The sequence below is a fragment of the Lemur catta genome, chromosome 4 (genome assembly GCF_020740605.2).
Source record: "Lemur catta isolate mLemCat1 chromosome 4, mLemCat1.pri, whole genome shotgun sequence".
In the NCBI taxonomy this organism is placed as follows: domain Eukaryota; kingdom Metazoa; phylum Chordata; class Mammalia; order Primates; family Lemuridae; genus Lemur; species Lemur catta.
In genome coordinates, this window is record NC_059131.1 from 71,279,278 (window position 1) to 71,301,385 (window position 22,108).

The 22,108-nt window shown below is 53.2% G+C and overlaps 1 protein-coding gene across 1 annotated transcript; it reads right to left on the reverse strand.

Annotated features, from left to right (window-relative positions):
• Nucleotides 1-734: 734 nt before the first annotated feature.
• NEURL3 (neuralized E3 ubiquitin protein ligase 3) lies at nt 735-8,283 on the reverse strand. The gene is made up of 4 exons (XM_045550132.1): nt 8,162-8,283; nt 3,133-3,618; nt 2,124-2,195; nt 735-1,517 (listed from the first exon to the last, which is right to left on the reverse strand). The coding sequence occupies exons 1-4, from the start codon at nt 8,187-8,189 to the stop codon at nt 1,351-1,353; spliced, it is 753 nt and encodes a 250-aa protein (XP_045406088.1). The 5' UTR covers nt 8,190-8,283; the 3' UTR covers nt 735-1,350.
• Nucleotides 8,284-22,108: the final 13,825 nt, after the last annotated feature.

Below are 22,108 nucleotides of genomic sequence, written 5' to 3' on the forward strand. Positions count from 1 at the left end.
ATCGGTTCAGATCATTCCAAGCAATATAAATTGAGCCTTGGAATAAAAGGAAACATGTACATGTGTATAGTCTGCCGTCTTGAACTGGAAGCTGGCAAACTCTTTGTATAGCCTATTTTAACACTTACCGCATTGAACTATAGTTATTTATTCCCCAGTGTTGCTCCCAAAGACACAGATACACCTGTGCTCATACTAGGATGCCTTTTAACTCCTGGTGCTTCACTGTTCTTGGAACTAATTTGATGAATGAATGAAGAAATGATTGTATCAGTGAGATTATAATGAGGATTCTAATTCTTTCCACATCATTTACAAGATCATTCCTCCTACCTGCCCCTCAGTTTTCCTATCTATAAAATTGGACAAAAGTTAGAGATCATTCATGTCATTTCAATCTGAAGGAATCCTAATAGTATTTCTTGTAGTGCAGGTATTCTAGCAATAAATTCTCTGTTTTTATTTATCTGGAAATGTCTTAATTTCTTCTTCACTTTTGAAGGACAATCTTGCTGGTATAGAATTTTTGATGGGAAGTCTTTTTCCTTCAATATATCACTGGAGAGTGTGTCTGGGGAGGACAGAATGACATGTCTGTCCCCAAATGCCCCATCATACTGACCAGTCCACAGTTCTACTCACTCCCACTGACTGCCACAAAGGGGACATAGTCTACTCTGGTTACTAGTATTGCCAAAAAAGGTGGGGAGGGGGACATAGTCATTTGTAAATCATTCATGAAAGACAAACTTTATTTTGATAATCTCAGAAATTGGCAAGGAAATAACCATAATGACAACAGTGTGTTTTCATGTGTTAAATCATCTTCAGCTGCATGATCTCATTGGGACCTCACAGCCACCCTGAAAGGTAGGCAGGGCAGGTAACTGCAGATCCACTTTACGGGGGACTTGTCGGAGGTGACCCGGCTTCCACACGGGACTGGTTCCTCCTAGATACCGCTCAGCTTCTGCTCCAGGTTCTTTAATGCCCCAGCTGTGCAGGGCTCTCACCAGACACGGGCAGATACCTTAACTTCCCCAGCTATAAAACAAGGGATCAAGAGCGACCCTCCCTCTGAACAAAGCACTGCATCAGAAGGACAGTTCTGGCGTGGGCAGGAAAAGGAGCTTCTCCTTGCTCCTCTCGCCAAGCCCCTGCTGGGAAAGGGTGGGGGAAGCAGCCACCACCCGCTTGTGCTCCTCTCTCTGCTGCTGACTGTTCTCCAGACAGAGGGGGCGCTGCACCTCCTCCCTCTGTGCCAGGCTTGGATCTAGGCCCAATCTGCCGCCCACACCACGAAGCCTTCTCCTCTTCTGAGCCTACACCAGTCCCCAGAGCAGGAGAGACTCATGCCGGGGCTACCGCCTCAATGTGCCAGCGACACATGGGGCACTTGGCTGTGTCCCTGAAGACCCGCCAGGCACAGGAGCTGCAGAAATGCGTGTGGCCACAGGGAACAAGGCAGGTGTTGGCAACATGGTGGAAGCAGACGGCACACTCCTCTCCCGATGTGGCTAGAAAGGGGGACAACATAGGTCAGGGCATGTGGGGGCAAGGGGTGGGCAGCCTACTCATGCTACAACCACAGGACAGAGAACTATGCAGTAATGGTTTGAAGAATATTACCTATGAGAAAATGCTTACAATGTGATCAAGTGAAAAAACATTGGGAAGAAAAGCATAATGTACATACATACATATCAAATTCCAATTTAGAGAAAACGAAAACAAACTTCAAACAATTCCCCGTATACACATATGTATATATCTACAACTCAAAGTATGGGGAGTAAATCCACCCAAGAGGTAATGGGTGACTTTTTTTAACTTTCTTCTTTGTCCTCTAATGTTTATTTTGACTTTGCAAAGTCTTTACAATGAGTGTGGATTGCTTTTATAAAGCAAGAACAAAATAACGTTAACTGCTCATAAATGTGCTCTTGTAACTTAGAGTTGGCCAATGTTCTAGAAGGCAGAGCTGTTAAATTGCTTTTAGGTTTCCAAGAGGGAGAGCCAAATCGTTGGGTCCGAAGCCCCTGGGAGACTTGACTGAGCAACAGGGCTCAGGCCTGTTTGCACCCCACTCCCGGGGGCCCGAGTCCTGACCCCGGGCTACTGACCTTCAGGCTCAAGCGCAGGCTTGTCGCTGAGGACCGACGGCACAGTTGTGGGGAACCGGCTGCCTGTGGGATCTAAGGCAGAGAGGAAAACTCAGAGCCCAAGAGAGCAAACCCAGGTGCCCATCCCACCCAGGCCCTGCAGCAAAGGCCTCCCTCCTTTCTTTTCTGGGTTACAGTGCTGGGGCTCCCAGCTGATTTTAAGACCCTGTCCTGGACCACTCCTTCCCCGGCTTCACCTAGCCCAGCCAACTCCTGGCCACGTTGATCCTTCCTCCTAAACCGCCCCTCCTCCAGGCCCGTCCTCTTTGCTCTCTGCTGCCCTGCCTGAGTGCGGACTCTCAGCGTGACCTTAGTTTCCAAACTCGGATATGTGTCCCAGAAGGCGGGGAGAACACAGGTGCTGGGGCCTACACCAGACCTGTCAAATCAGGTGCTCCAAGGCATGAGGCTCCAGAAGCTGTGGCAAACGATTTTAAAATCCAGTTCAGTGGGGGCAGGGATGGACTGCGAGTACTTTTTTTCCTTTTTGAGGCGGAGTCTCCCTCTGCCGCCCAGGCTGGAGTGCAGTGGTGCCGTCATAGCTCACTGCAGCCTCAAACTTCTGACCTCAAGTGATCCTCTCACCTCAGCCTCCTGAGTAGCTGGGGCTATTACTGCCTTTCTGCGCTCCCCTGAAATCCACTCTCCTCTGGAGCGGCAGAGGGGTGGCTCTGGTTTCTTTCCCCCTGCTGGTAGAATCCTTGCACCTCTAGCCCTCGCACTTAATGTCCCCTTTGCTTCCCGCCTTTGTCTCCAGTGAACTCCTACTTAGACTGCAACGGCCCGAATGTTTCTTCCTTTGTGAAACGTAATCAGTCCTGTAACAGATGTTTGGAGTGCTGGTCATATCTTACTCTTTAGGGACAAGGCTGCCCTCCCTATGACTAGGGTCTTGGGCGTGGGGCACCACCCGAGCCTCCATCTCCACCCGCTCCTCGGGGCTGTGCCTGGGTCCCCGCGGTTGTCTCACCCAGAAGCTCGATGGCCTTGGTGGTCCCGTACACGTCCATCACCGCCCAGAGCGGGGCGCCCATGAGCACGCCCTTGCGCAGCAGGAGCCGGCGGCCGGCGTTGACCTTGGCGAAGAGCCAGCCGCAGCGGTTCACCCAGAAGCGGACCACATCCCCCTCGAGCGCGCAGCCCTCGGGCAGCACGGCCGCCCACGTCGGGCTCTGCTCCTCCAGGTCCGGGCACACGAAGGGCGGCAGGCTGGGCGCGGACACGCGCGCGGGGTCCAGGCGCGTGAAGCCCACGCGGAGGCCGCCGCACCAGCCGCCCTCCTGTCGCAGCACGCGCAGGGCCACGCGCTCGCCCGGCAGCACCGGCCGCTGGCTGAACACGATGCCGTCGTGGAACGTGGCGCACCTGTGCGCGGTGCAGCCGCGGGTGTCCAGATGCACCTGCGCGCCCTTGGCCTCCGAGTGGAAGCGAAGCGCCTCTCCCGGGGAATTGCCGTCTGCGGGATGAGGAGGCAGGAGTGCAGAGTGTCAGTGTGGGCTGGGCCTGGACCCACCAGCACCCCAGAGTCCCCAGCCCCTGGGGTCACCTTGACACACCTGCAAACTCCAGAGCCACTTTGACACCCTCCCCCAGCAGCACTACGGGGCCACCTTGACCTACAGCCAGAGGACCATTTCCACGTCCCCAACCTCCCTGGGATCCCGCAACTCCACCACCACCACCCTCCCCAGAACCCCAGAGACCTGCTTAGAGCCAGGTGAGGAGCCCACTTTGCCTGTCCCAAGTCTGAGTTCACAACATTAACCTCCCCAAGCCTCAGGTCCCCTCCCTCCATCATGCTGTGACTACTAAAGGAACTGATGCCTGTTGGTGAGCCACCCATGATCAATCAATCCCGTTGTTGTTACATAGAAAGAGCAGGCTTGATGTGGAAACAACCCAAGTGCCCATGAATACATGAGCGGATTAATAAAATGTGGTACCATGGAATACTACTCAGCCATAAAAAATGGTGATCTAGTATCTTTTGTAACAACTTGGGGGGAACTGGAGACCATTCTTCTAAGTGAAGTATCACAAGAATGGAAAAACAAACAAAACCACATGTACTCAATGCTAAATGGAACTAATGGATCAACACTCATGTGCACATATGGAAGCAAAACTCAACGGAAATCAAGCAGGTGGGGGCGGGGGAATGGGTAAATTCACTCACCTAATGGCTACAATGCACACTATCTGGGTGTAGGGCACCATTATAACTTTGACTCAAAAACTGTACAAAATCAAATTATGTAACCAAAACATGTGTGCCCCCGTAATATCCTGAAATTAAAAAAAAAAAAAAAGCCAGAGCAGGTTTGGTTAGGCACGTGTGTGTGTATTATCCACATCTATTCTCTGTACACCCAGGGATGACGGGAGGGAATGGGCCACGTGCCAGCTGTGCTCCAGGTTTCCCCCTCTGCTTGTCTGACTTTCTCACTTTCCACACGGAACCTGCATTATTTGTGAAGGCCGTGGCCCCTGGTGATGGTGACATCCTTGTCCTGGGAGAGAAAGGGGGCCGGCTGCTTCCCATGGGGTAGGGGTACAGGCTGGAGAGGGGGTCCCAGGTCAGCCCCTCAAAATCATGGGCTGGCTCTGAAACCAGTGGACTTCCTGCATGACTGCACTCTGCAGCCAGGAGGGCAAAGCTCCTTGCTGGGCAGTCCTTCCTCTCAGTTCCCGCCTGGAGGAAGCCGGTGGAGTTTCCTGCCCCAGGACTGTGCTGCCCTTAGCCAGCCCTGAGGCCTAATCTCCTGCCAGCCCCTGCCATTCTCCGCCTGGCCCTGATCTTTCTGGCTTGGGGGAGGGGAGCTGGCTTACCCCTTGCTGTTAAAAACAAAAAGAGGTCAATTCAATCAAACTTGACCTAGAGGAACAAGGCCCCTCCCCACCCAGAGCAGGTCACCTTCCCCTGGAACCTCTGACCACATACATGCCTGCAAACTTCCAGCAGGGACCAGGGAGGGGAGGCTTAATCTGTTAGGCACCAGGGACACCCTTGAGGTCACAGTGAATCTGTCCCTGACCTCCACAGACCAAAGATAAGCCTACCTAAAATGCCCTTACTGGAGGCGTTAGGGACGAGCGCTCTCCCTGACTTTGGGACTTCCGAAGGGCCCTCCCAGAGCCCTGCCTATCTCACCCACTCTCTGACCGCACCGGCACCTTCCTGGAATGCCCACACCTCTCCCTCCTGTCCCGACAGGTCTGCCCGGACTCCCTGTCCCTCGAGGCTGTCCCTAAGCAAGAAGTTCCTGAGTCAGCACAAAGGGAGACCTGAAGCAGACTGGGGGGCCCTGACATCAAACCTGTCCTTGTGACCATTGTTGAGGCCACTTTGTGGAGGGCAGGGGCACAGTGATCAGCCATGTCTGACATGCGGATTCTAGTCCTGCCCTGCTGCTGACCCAGACAGGTCACTGTCTCCCAGGGCCCAGTCTCATTCACATACGAAAGTGATGTGCCGCCCACTCAAGGCCTGGAGTCTCGGGGCACCTGCCCGGGGATCCTGTTCACTGCCCACCTGGCAAGACAGGGGGCTGGGGGGGGGGGGCACCAGGTGTAACCAGCCAAAACCATGGAGGGTAGAGGCCACCCCCCTGGCTGGGTCACTTTCCATCCCTGAGCTGGGACCTGGAGAGAAGCCCTGGAGTGGGCTTGCAAAGGCACCCGAGCAATGGTCCTGGTCGAGGGGCAGCGTGGGAGATGGTGACCAGCATCTGAGCCCTGTCCACATGCCGCCACACCCAATCCTGCTGCCACCCCGAGAGGCAGACTGTGGGCAACCAGCCGGCCCTGGCCCCACAGCAACCAGGGGCAGAACTAGGGTCAAACAGGAGTCGCTCCAGCTCCACCCAGTGCAGCCCCTACACGGAAAGAAAGAACTTCTGCCCCGGCAGTGACACAGAGCCCCTCCACTTCCTGTACCCCTGGTCCAGGGACCAAGCTCAGGGGTCAGGGGAACTGGAGACCTGTCATGCTCGGCACCTTGGGCCTGGACAGTGACTAGCAGAGATGAGCCCGTCCTGGCTGTGGCTGGAGTTTCCACCCTACCCCCTGGGCAGGTGCCAGGGACAGAGGCTGACCCCCTGCAGGGGCGCGAGGGGAGGTGAGCTCACTGCCCCTGCACTTCCTGCGGGGGGGAGGGGAGTGAGGACCTGGCTGGCTGGGAGGCAGCCCAGGGAGGAGGAGGAACTCCCGGGGAATGGCCTTGGTGGCTACATGAGTCCCTCAGCGGGGCAGGGAGGGCCTGGGGAGCCCAAGAGAAGCAAGCCTTGCCCTGGATGGGAACTTGACAGTCTGCAAAGCTCACTCATAAGGAGCCTTCCCAGCAGCGTGGGAGCTATGCTGTCATGTCACCACAGTTAGAGGAGGGGGCCAAAGGGACATAGTTGTCTGCACAGGTCACTTTGCGGCCAGGACACTTCAGTACCCTCCTCTCTGCTGCACACCCAGGCTCTGCTCCCTACTCAGGCAGCCCCTCAGGACCTGCCTGAGTGTGGCCCTTGCAAGGCGCCTCTGGCTGGGGAACAAAGGGCCACTGGGGCTCAGTCTCCCCCCACGCACTCTCCCGCGTGGCGGTTCAAAGCACGGCCGAGACTGCATGGGGCTGCAACCCTCCCTCGCCCTGCCAGCCCCGCAAAGGCCTGCAGGCTGCATCCACCTACTTTGCCCAGGACTCTGCTGCCTGAGTTTGGAGCCAGGTCTCAGTGGCATGAAAGGTGTGACCAGCCACCTCTACTCTGCCTGCCTTCTCCCACATGGACTGCAGGGGTCCTCCCACCCTTTGACTGGGGCCACCCAGGCCACCCACTCCCAGGGTGGGTTGTGTGGGAGGTGGCCACAGGCCAAATGTGGCTCTCCAAGCAGGCCTGTCCCCAGTGGCTGGGCTGGCACAGGGTTCAGAGCCCCAAGTGCCTGAGCAACATCACCTTTTTATCGGCCCCATTTTCAGGCAGGATCCTGAGACTCAGAGAAGTGGAGTGACGGAGTGACAGAGTGACGTGTCCATAGAGGACGCTGTCCAATTACGCTGCCTGCCCCCACCTTCCCCTGCTGCTGTGGGGTGGGACCAAGTGCGGGGCTGGACAGGGATCCACCCTGGCTGCCAGGAAGTCCAGGGAACACAAGTCAGAGTCTTAGGCGTCTCCACCCCTGGACAGGTAGAGTCAAATTACAGACTCTCCAGGCTCTCAGAATTCGAGTGATACGGGGTCAGCACCCAGCTGCCGCCTCTGTGGGTCTTCATCCTCTTCATCACCACCCCTCCAGCTGCAGCCTGTCAGGGTGCCAGGCGCTGATAAGCACGTGCAGCCTCCTTCACTTTTCCCGCCACCCTCCTGGGGAAGCACTCAGAGCCTAGAAAGGCTGTGCAAGTCCACGTTCCTGCAGGCAGAAGTGGGGACCCCAGACCCAGCTCCCAGTCCCCACACTCCCACGCTGCCTCCGTTATGGCACGTCATTGCCCTGCCTGGAATCCAAACAGTGGCTGCAGCAGCGGCGGTGCTGGGTGCAGCCCGCGGCTCGTGCATGAGCCTTGGGTGCCCACCAGGAGGACAAGGGCCCTGAGCCCCAGCTCCTTTACCTGGGAGGGCAGATCCAGAGATGTGCAGCCCCAGTCTCTGGTGATAAAAGACCAGGTCCTCCATCCCCACCCACACACAGCCCTTCCACTAAGGGATGCCAGTGGCCTTGGGTGAGGCTCGCAGAGAACCTTCGTGCTTATTACCCTTTGGATTTGTGTGTTCTACCAGCCCTGTAAGCCTGTCCCCAGCCTGCAGATGAGGAAACTGAGGCCCAAGGACAAAGCGACTTGCCCAAGATCCCACAGCTGGACTTGGCAGAACTGGAATCCTACCAGGCCCCGTAGACTTTACACTGACCACATCTCTACCTCCTGGAACTTCTACCCCAGCAATGACAGAGCCCCCTCCACTTCCTGCACCCCTGGTCCAGGGACCAAGCTCAGGGCTTGTAGGAGGTCTACTTACTGGCCTCGGAGCAGAGCTGGGCACCCATCAGCCTGCGGTCCTTGGGCACAGGTTCCCAGGTCTAGCAGGAACTGTCTAGAGAAGGCCACTGGACAGGTTTCCAAAGACTCGGCAGGTCCTCTTTTTATGGGCCACAGGGATCACGTTACAGGGTTGATGATTAATTAGATGTTGCTGTCATGCATTACCATATACAGGGAATTTCCTGGTGATTTCCTGCTGAGTTCTCCTGGCTTGCAGCTGGCTGGCCTGAGAGAAGGAAACAGAGAGTGGGGACCTGGCCCTGGTAGGTCTTCCAGCAGCCTTCTCTCTTACTTCCAGCCAGTCTCAACCTAGCTGTGCATTATAATTGCCCAAGGTGCGTTAATAAGTACCTATGCCCAGCCCTGCCCCCAAAGGCTCTAGTCCACAGGGCTGGGGTGAGGCCCCGGCATCAGGAGTTTTAAGAAGCATCTTGCATCATTCTAAGGTGGAGATTCGCTGGTACAGACCGCCGGCACACACAAGGTGCTCGATCAGTATTGCTGAAGCGGATTGAATTGAATCAGCTCCATCCTAGGACCTGTGAAGTTACACCTACCCTGGGTCTCTAGCAGACACAAGAGGGTTAAGCAGACAGAAGAGGAGAGTGGTTGATCATTCCCCCAGCCTTGCTGAAGCTAGAATTCCACTTTCTGGAAGCCACCACAAAATGCAAATAGCCCCACAGAAGGTCACAGTGAAGGCCTGGCTCCCAGTGTGTTAGCTCTGGCAAAGAAGTCAGAGATGTTCTGCCCCTGTGACTTCTGTTAGGGAAACTGAGGCTCATGGAGGGAAGAGGCTTGCTCTAACCTAGTGCTTCTCACCTTGCCACGTTCACACGAATCTCCTGGAGACCCGTTAAAATGCAAAGTGATCAGAAAGTTGGGGGCCCTGCCTGGGATTCTGCTTTTCTAACCAGGTGGTTCTGTGGCCCTTACTTTAGGAGGCAAGGCCCTGGGTTGATTTGGAAGCTTGTGAGTACCCTGGCCCTCAACCTCCAGGCTAGGCCCTTCCCAAGACCCCAGATCAAGGCCACGATCAGTGACTATTCTGGACTTAGCAAGGGATGGGTGGCCCCATGCATGCCCATGGGGAGCAGGAAATGAGGGTGCATTGCCTGGTCTGGGGAGGTTGGCTAGGATAGCAGAGCAGGGGGAGTTTGGAGACCCAGGTTGTCCCCCTGTGTTACCTTGGGCAGCTCCCTTGCCCCCCTTGGCCCTGGTGTTCCTGTGTGTAAAACAGGAAGCCAGGATGAGCTGGTCTGTGGGTCCCTTCCAGCCCTGACATGCTGTGACTTTGGTCTTAGTGAGGGTGTGAGGGTGACAACAGCTTTGCCCAGGTTGACTTCCAAAGACATTGCGGCAACCCTGGCCCTCCTCTCCCACACCACACCCCTGCCAAGCTCCCTCAGTTTCTCCACTAGAAGCAAAGGCCCAGTCTTCCAAAGGCCAAAGTCAAACAAGTGAGGAGTCAATGCCAGTCACAACGGGCCCAAGGTTGATGGTTCCTGCTGGCCCAGCCCTGTGGTTTATGGTTCTGGCTGGGCAGCCTGAGGGATTCAGGCTCAGGGCACCCCCGTCCCCCCCCAAGGCCCTCTGGCAGCCCCACCAGTCTCTGGGCAGTGCTGGGGCCCAGAGATCCCTCCTTTTCCCTCCTCCCCCTCCCCAGCTCCACCTGCAGTGCTGGCTGCCCTGGGTGGTTACCCTTGGCTGGAGCCAAGAGCACCTTGTTGATAAACCACATTCCCACAAAAGAGATATGTATGGCATCTTATCGGGGAAATCAGGGCTGGAGCCTCAGCCTGCCTGGAAAATTACTGGCCAAGTTGTGGATGTCAGGCTGCCCAAGCCAGCTGGCGGGGGTGGGGTGGTCCCATCTGCAGGACTTTGGGTGGTGGGGAGGGGACATTCTGAGAGACTGAAGCTCGCCTTAGGCCTGGTGTGTAGGGGACAGGAATGCCCAGGCAGGTCCCCCACCACATACTCCCGTGTTTATTTATCTAACAAACTAACAGAGTTCAGCACACACTACCCGAAAGTATGGCCCCTTGGCATCTGAGAAAACAGCAGATTAGGAAAGCCACTCTCACCTTCCCTTTGCCCTTCTCCCCTGAGAGTACTGAGTAGTACATAAGCCCCTCATTACCACCCTTATCTCTGAAGACACAGGGACAGAGAGAAGAATCGGAACAAAGCGGCCTGGCTGAGCCGCCCAGTTTACTACCAGTAGCCCCTCCCCCCGCTGGTGTGGGAGAGGAGGGCCAGGGTTGCCGCAATGTCTTTGGAAGTCAACCTGGGCAAAGCTGTTGTCACCCTCACACCCTCACTAAGACCAAAGTCACAGCATGTCAGGGCTGGAAGGGACCCACAGACCAGCTCATCCTGGCTTCCTGTTTTACACACAGGAACACCAGGGCCAAGGGGGGCAAGGGAGCTGCCCAAGGTAACACAGGGGGACAACCTGGGTCTCCAAACTCTCCCCCATTTGCCCAGTCATGCTTCTGTACAACTGTCCACTCTTCGCCAAACCAAAGCCTAAAACACACAGCTTTCCCTGTTTCTTGCATCTTCATTTCTGTGTCTCGTAAAACTTACATTAAATAATTGGTTTGCTCTTCTCTTGCTGATCTGTCTTTTGTTATACAGGGAAGCCATGAACCTCGTGATGGGTGAGAAAAGACAGCACTTTTTCTCCCCTAAAAACCACTACTGTTCCAAGTTCAGTATTTACTTGATAATCCTCATGGCGACTCTCCATGGCGACTCATTCCCATTTTACAGATGGAGAAACTGAGGCACAAAAAGGTTAAGCAATTTGTTCACGCCCACAAGGCAGGAAGTGACAGAACCAGGCTTTGTGGCGCGGTGGCCCGCCTGCCCCTCGGAAGCGTCTGCTGACAGTGAGTGTCTCCCCGCCGGAGCGGCTGACAGACAGCGGCAGCGTCACAGACAGCGGCTAACTAGCTGGTTCCCTGAGCGTGAGGCGGAGTCTGTCCCACGATAGAGACTGCACCCTGCCTTCCCCTCTAGTGCCATCAGCAACGCAAGGCTGTGGCCGGCGAGCTGTGGCTGCCCAGGCTTGTCCCAAGAAGGGAGGGACCGGCCCTCAGCGGGGAGGGCGGCCTCCCGACTGCGCGGTGATTGGGCGGCCCCTGTTGGCGGCAGTCGGTACTGCAGGAGGCGCGGAGGCCGAGGAGTGCCCGCCGGGGAGGGGAGGTGGGGGCTGAGGCTTCGGAGCCCTCTGCACCGCCTCCCCCCACCCCGCACCCCCCGACACACTCCCTCCTTCCCCAGGCTGAGCTGTCGCCTCATTGGGACCCTTCAGTGGCAGTCAGCCTTGTTTGCCAAGGGCCCCATTATTATTACTAAGTGCCTTCACATGCATCATAAAAGATGCCTCCAGCGCTCTGAGAAGGAGCCGGACAGAGGAGGAAGCCTGGGCTCGCCCCAGGGTTCATGCCAGCCTGCTGCCGAGCAGGAGGGGGAACCCAGCCCAAACTGCGACACTGTCATGCAGTCCAGCCCTGCGTGGCCCCTGCCAGCAAGGCCCTGGGACCCCTGCCGTCGTGCACTTGGCCTGCACCCATCGGTTTCCCCCCAGGCTGGAATTTCAGAGGGCACGGGGCTGCCACGCCTGGAAACCGGCGCTGGAACAATCAGGGCGTGGGCGCAGCGGGCGGTCGGCAAGGACTCGCCCGCGCCAAGCAGTGCAGTGTGGCAGCCACTTTACAGTTGCCTGTCCGCCTGCCACATGACCCAGCCTTTCCACTCCCAGGTGCAGAACTAGGTGTGAATGTCCGCAAAGTCTGGCACACAAATGTTCAGAGCAGCGTTCTGCGTCGTAACAGCCCCAGACAACAACACGAAGTTCGGGCCAGCCGGACCCGTGGTGCTCCAAGCCGGAATAATGCTCCCTTGGGGCGCTGGCGACCGCGGAGCCCCCGGGGGCTGGGAAAGTCCTGCGCCTTGATCGGGCGGTGAGGACACAGGTGCGTATACGTCAGGAAAGAGCCTTCCGTCAGCCCTTCGGGTGGCATGTAAATTGCACCTTAACTGTATATTGGATAAATCCCCTCGCCGCCCGACAGACGGGTTCTGCCCGCGCTGTGGATTCGGCGAGCGGCCGCCTCCCTCGGACACCCGCCCGGGAGCCGCAAGGCTTGGCCAGCACCGCCGCCTGGTGGACAGAAGCGGAACTGACCGCCGGCCCAATACCCTGGAAGCAAACGGTCCCGCCACCACGGCTCCAGCCGCCGCTGCACCTGCGTCGCCGCTGCACTGCTCTCAGCCAGGTTGGCCTGGCCCTGAGCACCCAGTAACGCTGGAAGGCCACCAAACCCTCTGGGTCAATAGCTGGAGCCCACCTTGGGCCTTAGGGGCTAGAGGACAGGAGAGGGCCAATGTGTGCCAGCACGGCACTGGTCCCTAGTTAGGTCTGTGCTGTCACTTCTGCCCTGCCTGCCCTGCTCTGGTCTTCCTGGATCCTGATTCTGCTGTGCACCTCCACAGCCCTAGTACCTTCTGGCTCCTGCCCGGCCAGCACCTGAGTTCCTAGCGGGGTGTCGGGGGGAGCTAGCAGGGAGCATGCCAGAGAGGGGAACCTGGGGAGGGGGCACAGCTTCCAAGCCTGGTGTGGCTGCTCAAGGGGTGGGAAGGGGCAACGGGGAGGCGGCCCCCTTCTTCTTTTGGTTTCTTGTTTTCCTTCTCCCTGTTCCCCTGTCATCCCACACACAGCTGTCAGGGTGTCTGTGCTGGGAAGACCATGGTGCCTGCCCGTGTGTGTGTGTGTGTGTGTGTGTGTGTGTGTGTGTTCAACAGGAATTAATTTGGTCCCTACTGCATACCAAGCACTGTCCCAGTTCTGGGTAAGAGAGACTGAAGAAAACACAATTCTCACCCCTCAGCCACGTCATGTATGCCCTGGTATTCAGGTTAGTGCTACAAGAGGGCCTAGGAAACTGAGGCCTAGGAAACTGGAGGTGTTGGGGTTGTTCTGTGGAGCAACAGATATTAAAATTGAGCCCCGAAAGGTAAATAGGATTTCAACAGCCAAGAAAGGAAAGAAGGCATCCAGGCAGAAGAAACAGCATATGCAAAGGCATAGAAATGTCGTCGTGCACAGCCAGTTAGGATTAGGGGTGCTCACATATAAGAGAACATCCAGGCCGGGTACGGTGGCTCACACCTGTAATCCCTAGCACTCTGGGAGGCCAAGGTGGGCAGATCATTTGAGCTCAGGAGTTCGAGACCAGCCTGAGCAAGAGTGAGACCCCGTCTCTACTAAAAATAGAAAGAAATTATATGGACAGATAAACATATATATAGAAAAAATTAGCCGGGCATGGTGGCGCATGCCTGTAGTCCCAGCTACTCGGGAGACTGAGGCAGGAGGATTGCTTGAGCCCAGGAGTTTGAGGTTGCTGTGAGCTAGGCTGACGCCATGGCACTCTAGCCCAGGCAATAGAGTGAGACTCTGTCTCAAAAAAAAAAAAAAAAAAAAAGAACATCCAAAAGAACAGTGGCTTAGACTGTTCATAAATGAACAGAGGTGTTCATTTATTTTTCACATAAAATAAGTTGAAGGTAGACCATTCACGGTAGCCATGACAGCTCTATGGCCATAGTGAACCCAGGCTCTCTCTACTCTTCTGCTCCACCATTTTAGCATTGGCCTCCATTCTCCAGCTCACTTTGTAGACCAAGAGGGATGCTGGAGCTCCAGCCAGCACATCAGAGTTCCAGGCATCAGGAAGGAGACAGACCCAACGGGCATTCCTCTGAGCTAAGACAACTCCCTAGTAAGCTGCTTTACTGGTGGGCTTATATAACCCTTTCATTTATATCTCTTTGGCCAGAACTTTGTCACATGGCCATAGCTAGCTGCAAGGGAAGCTAGAAAATGTAGTCTTTATTGGAAGGAGCAGCTAAAAATTAGGGTTCTATTATTAAGGAAGAAGGAGAAACTGAATGTGGTCCTTCCATGTGGGGAGGAGGCAGCAGGGCAACAAAGGCCGTGCTAAGGAAAGTTGGACTCTATTCTGTAGAAAACAGGGAATTGCTGAAGGATTCTGGGCAAGAGCCAAGGGTCAAGGGACCTGGAGCCCTCTGCTTTGGGGGAAGAGCCATCGGGCAGAAAGCGGAAGCATGCATGGAAAGGAGAAGTGTTAGGAGGTGATGAGGGCACGAGGTAGGGAAGGGAATCATAGGAGAGCTGAGGCTAAGCCCGGTGACAGTGGAAGGTGGTGCCAGGTCCCGGCGGGGGGACACAGACCTGCTGAAGGTAGGCATACGGCAAGTGCTGGGTATTTGTGTCTGAGGTGGCTATAAGCCATCAAGTCAGATGGCTCAAAGGCAGCTAAGAATCCACGTGGAAGCTTAGACACGAAGACAGGGGTGGGGACATAGATCCAGGAGTGACCAGTCACCCAGGGATGAGTGACAGCACCCAGGCAGGGCGTCCAGTTGTTCAACATTAGAAATCCGAGGACTCTCCAGAGCTGCTAGGGAAGGAGGACAATGGAGTGATTAAGTGCACAAGTTTTGGGGCCAGACAGAGGTGGGTTTGAATCTGGACTTCACCAATTAATAGCCACAGCCCTTGGGCGGGCTGGCACTTTCTAAACCATAGCTTTCTCACCTGCAAAATGGGAATAGAGAAGCCTACCTTGAGGGCCGGAAGGAGGATCGAATGAGTAATGAGTGTTGAGCCCATTTCCACACCGGGAACTGCACTCAGCAGGAAATGCCAGCTCTCACCATTGAAGGGGCGGCCCTCCCCTTACCCAGGGGGACATCGGTGTTCCTTACAGTCCTCCTGCTGGAGCCTTCATGGCTCCCTCTGGAGTGACTCACAGCATTGTGCCTCTCTGGGCCCTGAGGACCTTGGAGCCAGCAAGGCCAGGGCAGGCCCTGGCTCCACCGAACCTCCTGGCAGGGGCATCTGCACCCCAAGCCAGGCAGATCGGAGGGGAGTTACACCTCCTGCCAGGCGGAGGAAGGGCCCACAGCGGGACATGGCGTGCCAGCTTCCTTAAAGGGCAAAGCACGGAAGGTCACACATCATCCAAACTTCAGCTCGCCTCCCATTGGCCAAAACTTAGTCGGGTAGCCACACTTAGCTGCAGGGAACAGACATGTAGCCTTTATTCTGGGCAGTGATGTGCCCCGCTAGACATTGGCATGTTCCAATATTACAAGAGAGGAGGAGAGGATGGATACTGTGGGGTGCAGGGAAAGAGAGAGGGCATGGCAGCCCAGCGGCATAGGGGGCAGGCAGGCTTTGAGCCCCAGAGAGCGCAGGCATGTGGGGGCTCCCGCGGGCACAGTGTGTGCCACCTGGCACCGAGCCCGCGTGGACTCTGTTGCGAGGGCATTGCAGGAAGGTGGGTACAGGAGCTGTTGTTGCTGAGAACTAGCTCCGCCAGCCAGGAGGAAAAATTGCCAGCGTTTCCAGCAGATTTTTTCGAGATCCCTGGAGGTCCTTCTGGCCCCTCACCAAGTCCAAAATAGCAGAGAGTAAGGAATATCTTCCTTCCGCTCCTTTGAGTTCTTGCCCATTGTCAGGGTTCATTGTGGCCATTGTCTCTACTGCCTGGGCCTCGGGAAAGGAGTGACCATTTCCCGGGCCCCTACCTTGGCAGAGCTTCCACCATGGCAGAGCTAGGACACCCAATGTCCCCAGCAAAGTTTGGGCTGCAGCCCATCCTGTCTCCCTAGGAGCCTCTCCCGTCTGCCGCTGAGCGGTACGGATGCTCCTTCACAATGGAGTGTCTGCCCACGCTGGGCTGCCCCTGTTGACTGCTGCTGCCGTCTGCTCCTCCTTGTGTGTGAGGATACGTGACGGAGGGAAGGAAGACAGGGTCCTCAAATTCTATCTTAGTGAGTCTCAGTTGTCCTTGGGATGGATGTCACCGTGGATCTTCAGCAGCTAAATGCGAGCACGTGCTGCGGGCACCACACGTGTGTGCACAAATAAACCGCGCTGTGCCTTTCATCCTTCCCGTTTGTGAGTGGACACGGGCCTACTTCTCAGCGTGTGCCTCCACTGGGGACTTCAGTAACCCAACGGTTCTTTCAGACAGACAGTCTGCCTGCAGTCAGCCAACACCATTTTCAAGGGCCCTGTAACATTTCTGCCAGCAGGACGTCTCACTGTTCACTCTGTGTAAGCCACAGCCTTCCTCCACCCCACAGACCTTGCTCTCACCCTCTCTCAGAGCCGGCTCCAATCTCCTCTCCCACAAATCCCCATTTGTTCCTCACGCAGAGCAGTTCAGCGCCCCCTCTGAACCAATACTAACCCCAGGCCTAACTTTGCAGGACCCCAGAACTCCCTGAGGTGCTCTACCAAACATCCAGACCACTGCTTTCGGATTCTGGCAGCACCATGGACTAAACTTACACCGGTGCCACTTCCACAGCAAACACCAAGAGATTCAGACCAAAACATAACTGAAAAGACGCTAGAACCAAGGAAAAAGTTCCAGCATTCAACAGTGCAATAGGGAAACTATAGTTAACAATAATTTATTATATTTCAAAATAGCTAGAAGCTTTCAAATGTTCCCAACATAAAGCAATGATAAATGTTTCAGGTGAATCATGTCCCAATTACCCTGATTTGATCATTATATGTTATATGCTTGTATCAAAATATAACATGTACTCCATGAATATGTACAATTATTATGCATCAATAAAAATTTTTTTTAAAAGACATTAGAACCACAGTGGGACTTGAAAAATGGGTGGAGGAATACCAAGATGTCAGCGCACAGAGACAACCTAGAGCCAGAGTTGGGCTTTGGCCTAGGTGGCCCAGTGGGGAACTGAACTTGGATATGAGCTCAAATGACAGGAGCTGTCACTTGGGTGTCAATACCCACCCAGGATCAAGAGGTGTGGCCTTAAGGAGAAATGGAACTGAGACCCCTGTAGAAAGCTAGAATCCCAGAAGGCTGCCCCTCAGGAAAGAATCTACCCACCAAAGGAAGTAACAATCTTTTTTTTTTTTTTTTTGAGACAGGGTCTTGCTCTGTTGCCCAGGCTGGAGTGCTGTGGTATCATCATAGCTCACAGCAACCTCAAACTCCTAGGCTCAGGCAATCCTCCTGCCTCAACCTCCCAAGTAGCTGGGACTACAGGCGTGTGCCACCATACCTGGCTAATTTTTCTATTTTTTGAAGAGACAAGGTCTCGCTTTGTTGCCCAGGCTGGTCTGGAACTCCTGGCCTCAAGTGATCCTCTTACCTTGGCCTCCCAAAGTGCTAGGATTACAGGCATGAGCCACTGTGTCTGGCCTAGAAAATTTGATCAATCTAACAGACACTACCAAAAGAAGGAAAGAACCAAAGCAAACACATGGTATATATAACATAAATAAAATGGCAGAATTAAATCCAAATATATCAATATTAATAAATGGACTAAATTTTCCATTTAAATAACAGAGATTCTCAGATTATATTTTAAAAACTCTAGCCATATGCATTTTTTTTTTCTTTTTTGAGGCAGGGTCTCCCTCTATTGCCTAGGCTAGAGTGCAGTGGTGTCATCATAGCTCACTGCAACCTCCAATTCCTGGGCTGAAACAATCCTCCTGCCTCAGCCTCCCCAGTAGCTGGGACTATAGGTATGTGCCACCATGCCCAGGTAATTTTTCTATTTTTTGAAGAGACAGGGTCTCGCTCTTGCACAGGCTGGTCTCGAACTCGTGGCCTCAAGCAATCTGCCTGCCTCGGCCTCCCAGAGTGAAAGGATTACAGGCATGAGCCACCATTCCCAGCTCTAGCCATATGCTATTTATAAGAGATACACCTAAAACATAGTACAGAAATACTGAAAGTATTTTACTAAGCAGATACTAAACAAAATAAAGATGGTATGGCAATATTAATATTAGACTTCAAAATAGACTACAAGGCAAAAGTCATTACTAGGGAAAAAGGTGTCATTGTATAATGATAAAAGGAATAATTCACCAATAGGCTAATACAATCTTGCACCTATGATTGTACCTAATAACTTCAAAAAATATAAAGTAAATATTTACAGAATAACCAGGAAAAATTGACAAAGTGACAATCACAGTAAGAGATTTCAAACAAAGGGCTATTGACTCTAGGCCTCCATGTTAGAATCACAGACACTTTTTTTTTTTTTTTTTGAGATGGGGCCTTGCTGTTGCCCAGGCTAGATTTTTTTTTTTTTTAATCTAAAAAATTTTTGTCCAGCTAATTTCTTCTCTTTTTAGTAGAGACGGGGTCTTGCTCTTGCTCAGGCTGGTCTTGAACTCCTGAGCTCAAACAATCCGCCCGCCTCGGCCTCCCAGAGTGCTAGGATTACAGGCGTGAGCCACCAGGCCCGGCCCCAGGCTAGTTTTGAACCCCTGGGCTAAGGGGATCGATCCTCCTGCCCCAGTCTCTGAGTAGCCGGGATTACAGGTGCACCACCACACCCAGCTCACAGACGCTTTAAGATTACAATTTTCCTTCAGTAGGATCTAATTCTAAACATAATTTCTTCACTTGCCAGTCTGTGTAAACTGGAGGAGGCAGTACAGAAGTTCATCTTCACACTGGCTGAATAATTGCACACCTGTTAGGCAGCATAAATGTGCAGAGCCAGATGTTTTTTGCCAAAATCGTCATTTCTTTCTGCCACAAATGCATGAGACTCAAAGGGTGGCAGCTGTCCTAAATGGGTTTCCTTTAAACCTACAGGAGCACCTACTTTACATTAAGTGTAGCTGTGCTCCTTCATACATGGGTTGCAATAATCTGAGGCTTTTTTTCAATTAAATCATATTTTCCAAATACTTACAGATGCTTGGATGTGTACTGTATGTTCACATATTATAACTTAGCAAAGGAGAGTACTTTGAAAAAAAACTTCAAAGGTACCTCATTCAACCTGGGATTTACAGATAAGGAAACAGATCCAGAGAGAGTAATGAGCTTCCCAGAGCCCTAAAGCTAGTGTGTGACTGAGAGGCAACAGCACCAACCCTCTGATTCCACCTCAGTCTCACCCCACCTTCCAAGCAGGAAGAAAAAAGGAAGTGACAAAGAGGAAGGGGCGGGGCCTATATCAGGAAAGTCAAACTCCCAGAAATCCCCAGCTGACTTCTACTTACATCTCATTGGCCAGTACTGCCAAGCCTACCCCTAGCTGCAAGGGATGCTGGGAAATGAAATTTTTTTGCCAACTGCCCTCCCATCAAAATCAGCGTTCTGCCACCTCCTTCATTAACAACAAATTAAACTACATTTGTTAATTGGCTACCATTTTAAGGCACCTGGCTCAAGTCATCACCTCTAGATACATCTAGATAAGGGATATTTTGCCCCCTCACACTGTCCTTACTGCATCGTATCATAGTTATTCGCAACTTTCTCCAGTAACTACATTATAAGCTTTTTGAAGTCAGGGACTATTGTAGCAAGGATGAAAACAAGCTGGTGTAAGAAAGTGCTTGTGAAATTTTCTGTGCCATACATATACAACGTGGTGTTTTATTACTAAGAACCCTTTTTGCACAATCTCCCTCCACCCCAATTGCTTTGGTTTGAATCTATCCCCCCCAAAATTCATGTGTTGGAAACTTAATCCTTGTTGTGACAGTAGCAAGACGTGAGACCTTTAAAAGGTGATTAGGCCATGAGGGATCTGCCCTCATGAATGGATTAGTCCCGTTATCATGGGAGTAGGGTAGGTATCGTGGGTGTGAGCTCCTGATAAAAATGATGAGTTTGCCCTGACTTCCTCTCTCTGTCCCATGCACTCACTTTCACCTTCTGCCTTCTGCCATGGGATGACCCTCACCAGATGCTAGCGCCATGCTCTTGGACTTCCCAGCCTCCAGAAGAGTGAGGCAAATACATTTCTATTATTATATTAACAGAAATATTAATATTAACAGTCTGTGGTATTCTGTTACAGCAGCAGAAAATGGACTAAGATGCCAGTGGAATTGTCTTTGCACACAGTATGTGTCCATGCATTATATTCTATTGTTCCATATACTATGTGTGCATCCCCTCCCCCTCCCCCACCCCTCCAGCTTCTGCTGGGTATGCAAGAGCTCAGGCACCACGTTGAGACTCTGGGTGTCTGGGGATGCCATCTCCAGGTGGAAAAAGGTAAGTCTAAGGGGATTGGGACCACATAACAAGCACTTCCTGAGCCTACTGTAGGCCCTACACCAGCCTGGCAGGCCTCTGTATGAAGGCTGGGGTCCTGGGGTGGGCTGTGGGGAGACAGGGAGAAAATGGAGAGGCAGAGATAGACTGATCTGGAGAAGGATTGAGGAAGGACTGAATACAGATGAGGACTAGAGAAAGGCTTTGTCCCCATCCCAGAAACTCAAGTCTTCAGTGCTCAGCCCTGGATCTGTAAGGCTTTGCCCACCCCTGCCTGCACTGTGTGCCCTTCTCAACAGCCCTGAGAAGAGGGTTGTTGTAAGAAGGCAGGTTGTAAGCCTGGTGATTGCACTAGGCTGATTTTTCACATACTAATCTCATTGCATCTTCACATTAACACCAAGAGATAAGTATTCTCATTTTACAGATAAGGAGAGTGAGGCCCAGAGAGCTAAGTGGTTGCCCAAGGCCACCCAGGAAGGAGCAGAGCTGGGAGTTGATCTGACTCTGAACCCTGCACCCTTTCACTGAAGATGGGGACTGTGTCTCCAACTTAGGGCACTAGCAGACACCCAGGCCTCATCCCTGAGAAGGCAGTGCTCCATCAGTGAGGGTCAGGCCAGAAGGCAGTGGCCCTGCAGAGTGGGGTGCCTGGTTACCACTCTCCCCATCTATGGCTGCATCCTCCCCTCCACAGCCAGCAGAGGAGCCCCTCAACTCCTCAATCTGGATTAGTCTGGGGCCTGGTCAGAAAAAGTTTCCTGGAATGAACATGGCCAAGACCAAGAACCGGACCCCTCCCCATCCCCCTACAGTTGCTGAGGATCCAGAGTCTGCCCAGCTTTCTCCCTGGCTCAGGGTGCCCTTCCAGCCTTCTCAGTGGCTGGGGCACCCCTTCCCTGTCTCTTTCCTGGCTTGCCCTCTGGCAAGGTGTTGTCCTGGGCTGTGCGCACGGGGCATGGGGCAGGATGGGATGGAACTCCAGGAAGGCTGAGCCCACACCCTGCTCTTCATCCACTGAGGCTTCCCCAGAGCAGGCGCAACACACTCAGAGAGAACGGATGAGCTCCAGACCAAAGGTCCTCGGTTCACTGCATGCAGCCCTAGTGACTGCACCTGCTTTTATCAGCAAATCATAAGAAAACTATCTCCTTGGCAGGACTTAATTGGGACATAAACTGCAGATTGACGCTAGTTCTGCCCAATCTTGACATGTACAGAATGAGCAATGGCATCCAAACCATAATCCTAAATCCCTGCAAAGATTCTCAGTCAACTCTTCGTTCCTTTGACTAGCTAATAACAGTCATAACAACGGCAACAATGGCCCCAATTCTAAAGCACACACTATAAGCTGTGCACTGCTTCTAATTCTAGATCCTTTCATAACCTAGAGAGGTATTGCTATGCACATTTTACAGATAAGGAAACTGAGGTTATTGAGGTTAGGTAACTTGACCAAGGTCACATATTTAGAAAGTGGTGGAACTTTTCAAAATACTAAGTTGGGGAAATGCTCATCATTTGTAGAAAAATTTTCAAGAACGCATAAGAACACAGATTTCCAGTTAACCCTCAGTTACCCAGAAAAGTGAATTCCCCAGAACACCCTGCACATCACATAAGCCTGTGTGCATGCGTGCACTTGCGTATTCTGATTAGCAGAGCTCTCAATAAACAGGCTAGACCACAGGGGAGAAAAGTACAGAAACCAGCAACCATATTCTCCGAATTCATCTCATGCTTGGAGATCCCCAGGTAAGAGGTTAGCAAAACATACCTCTATC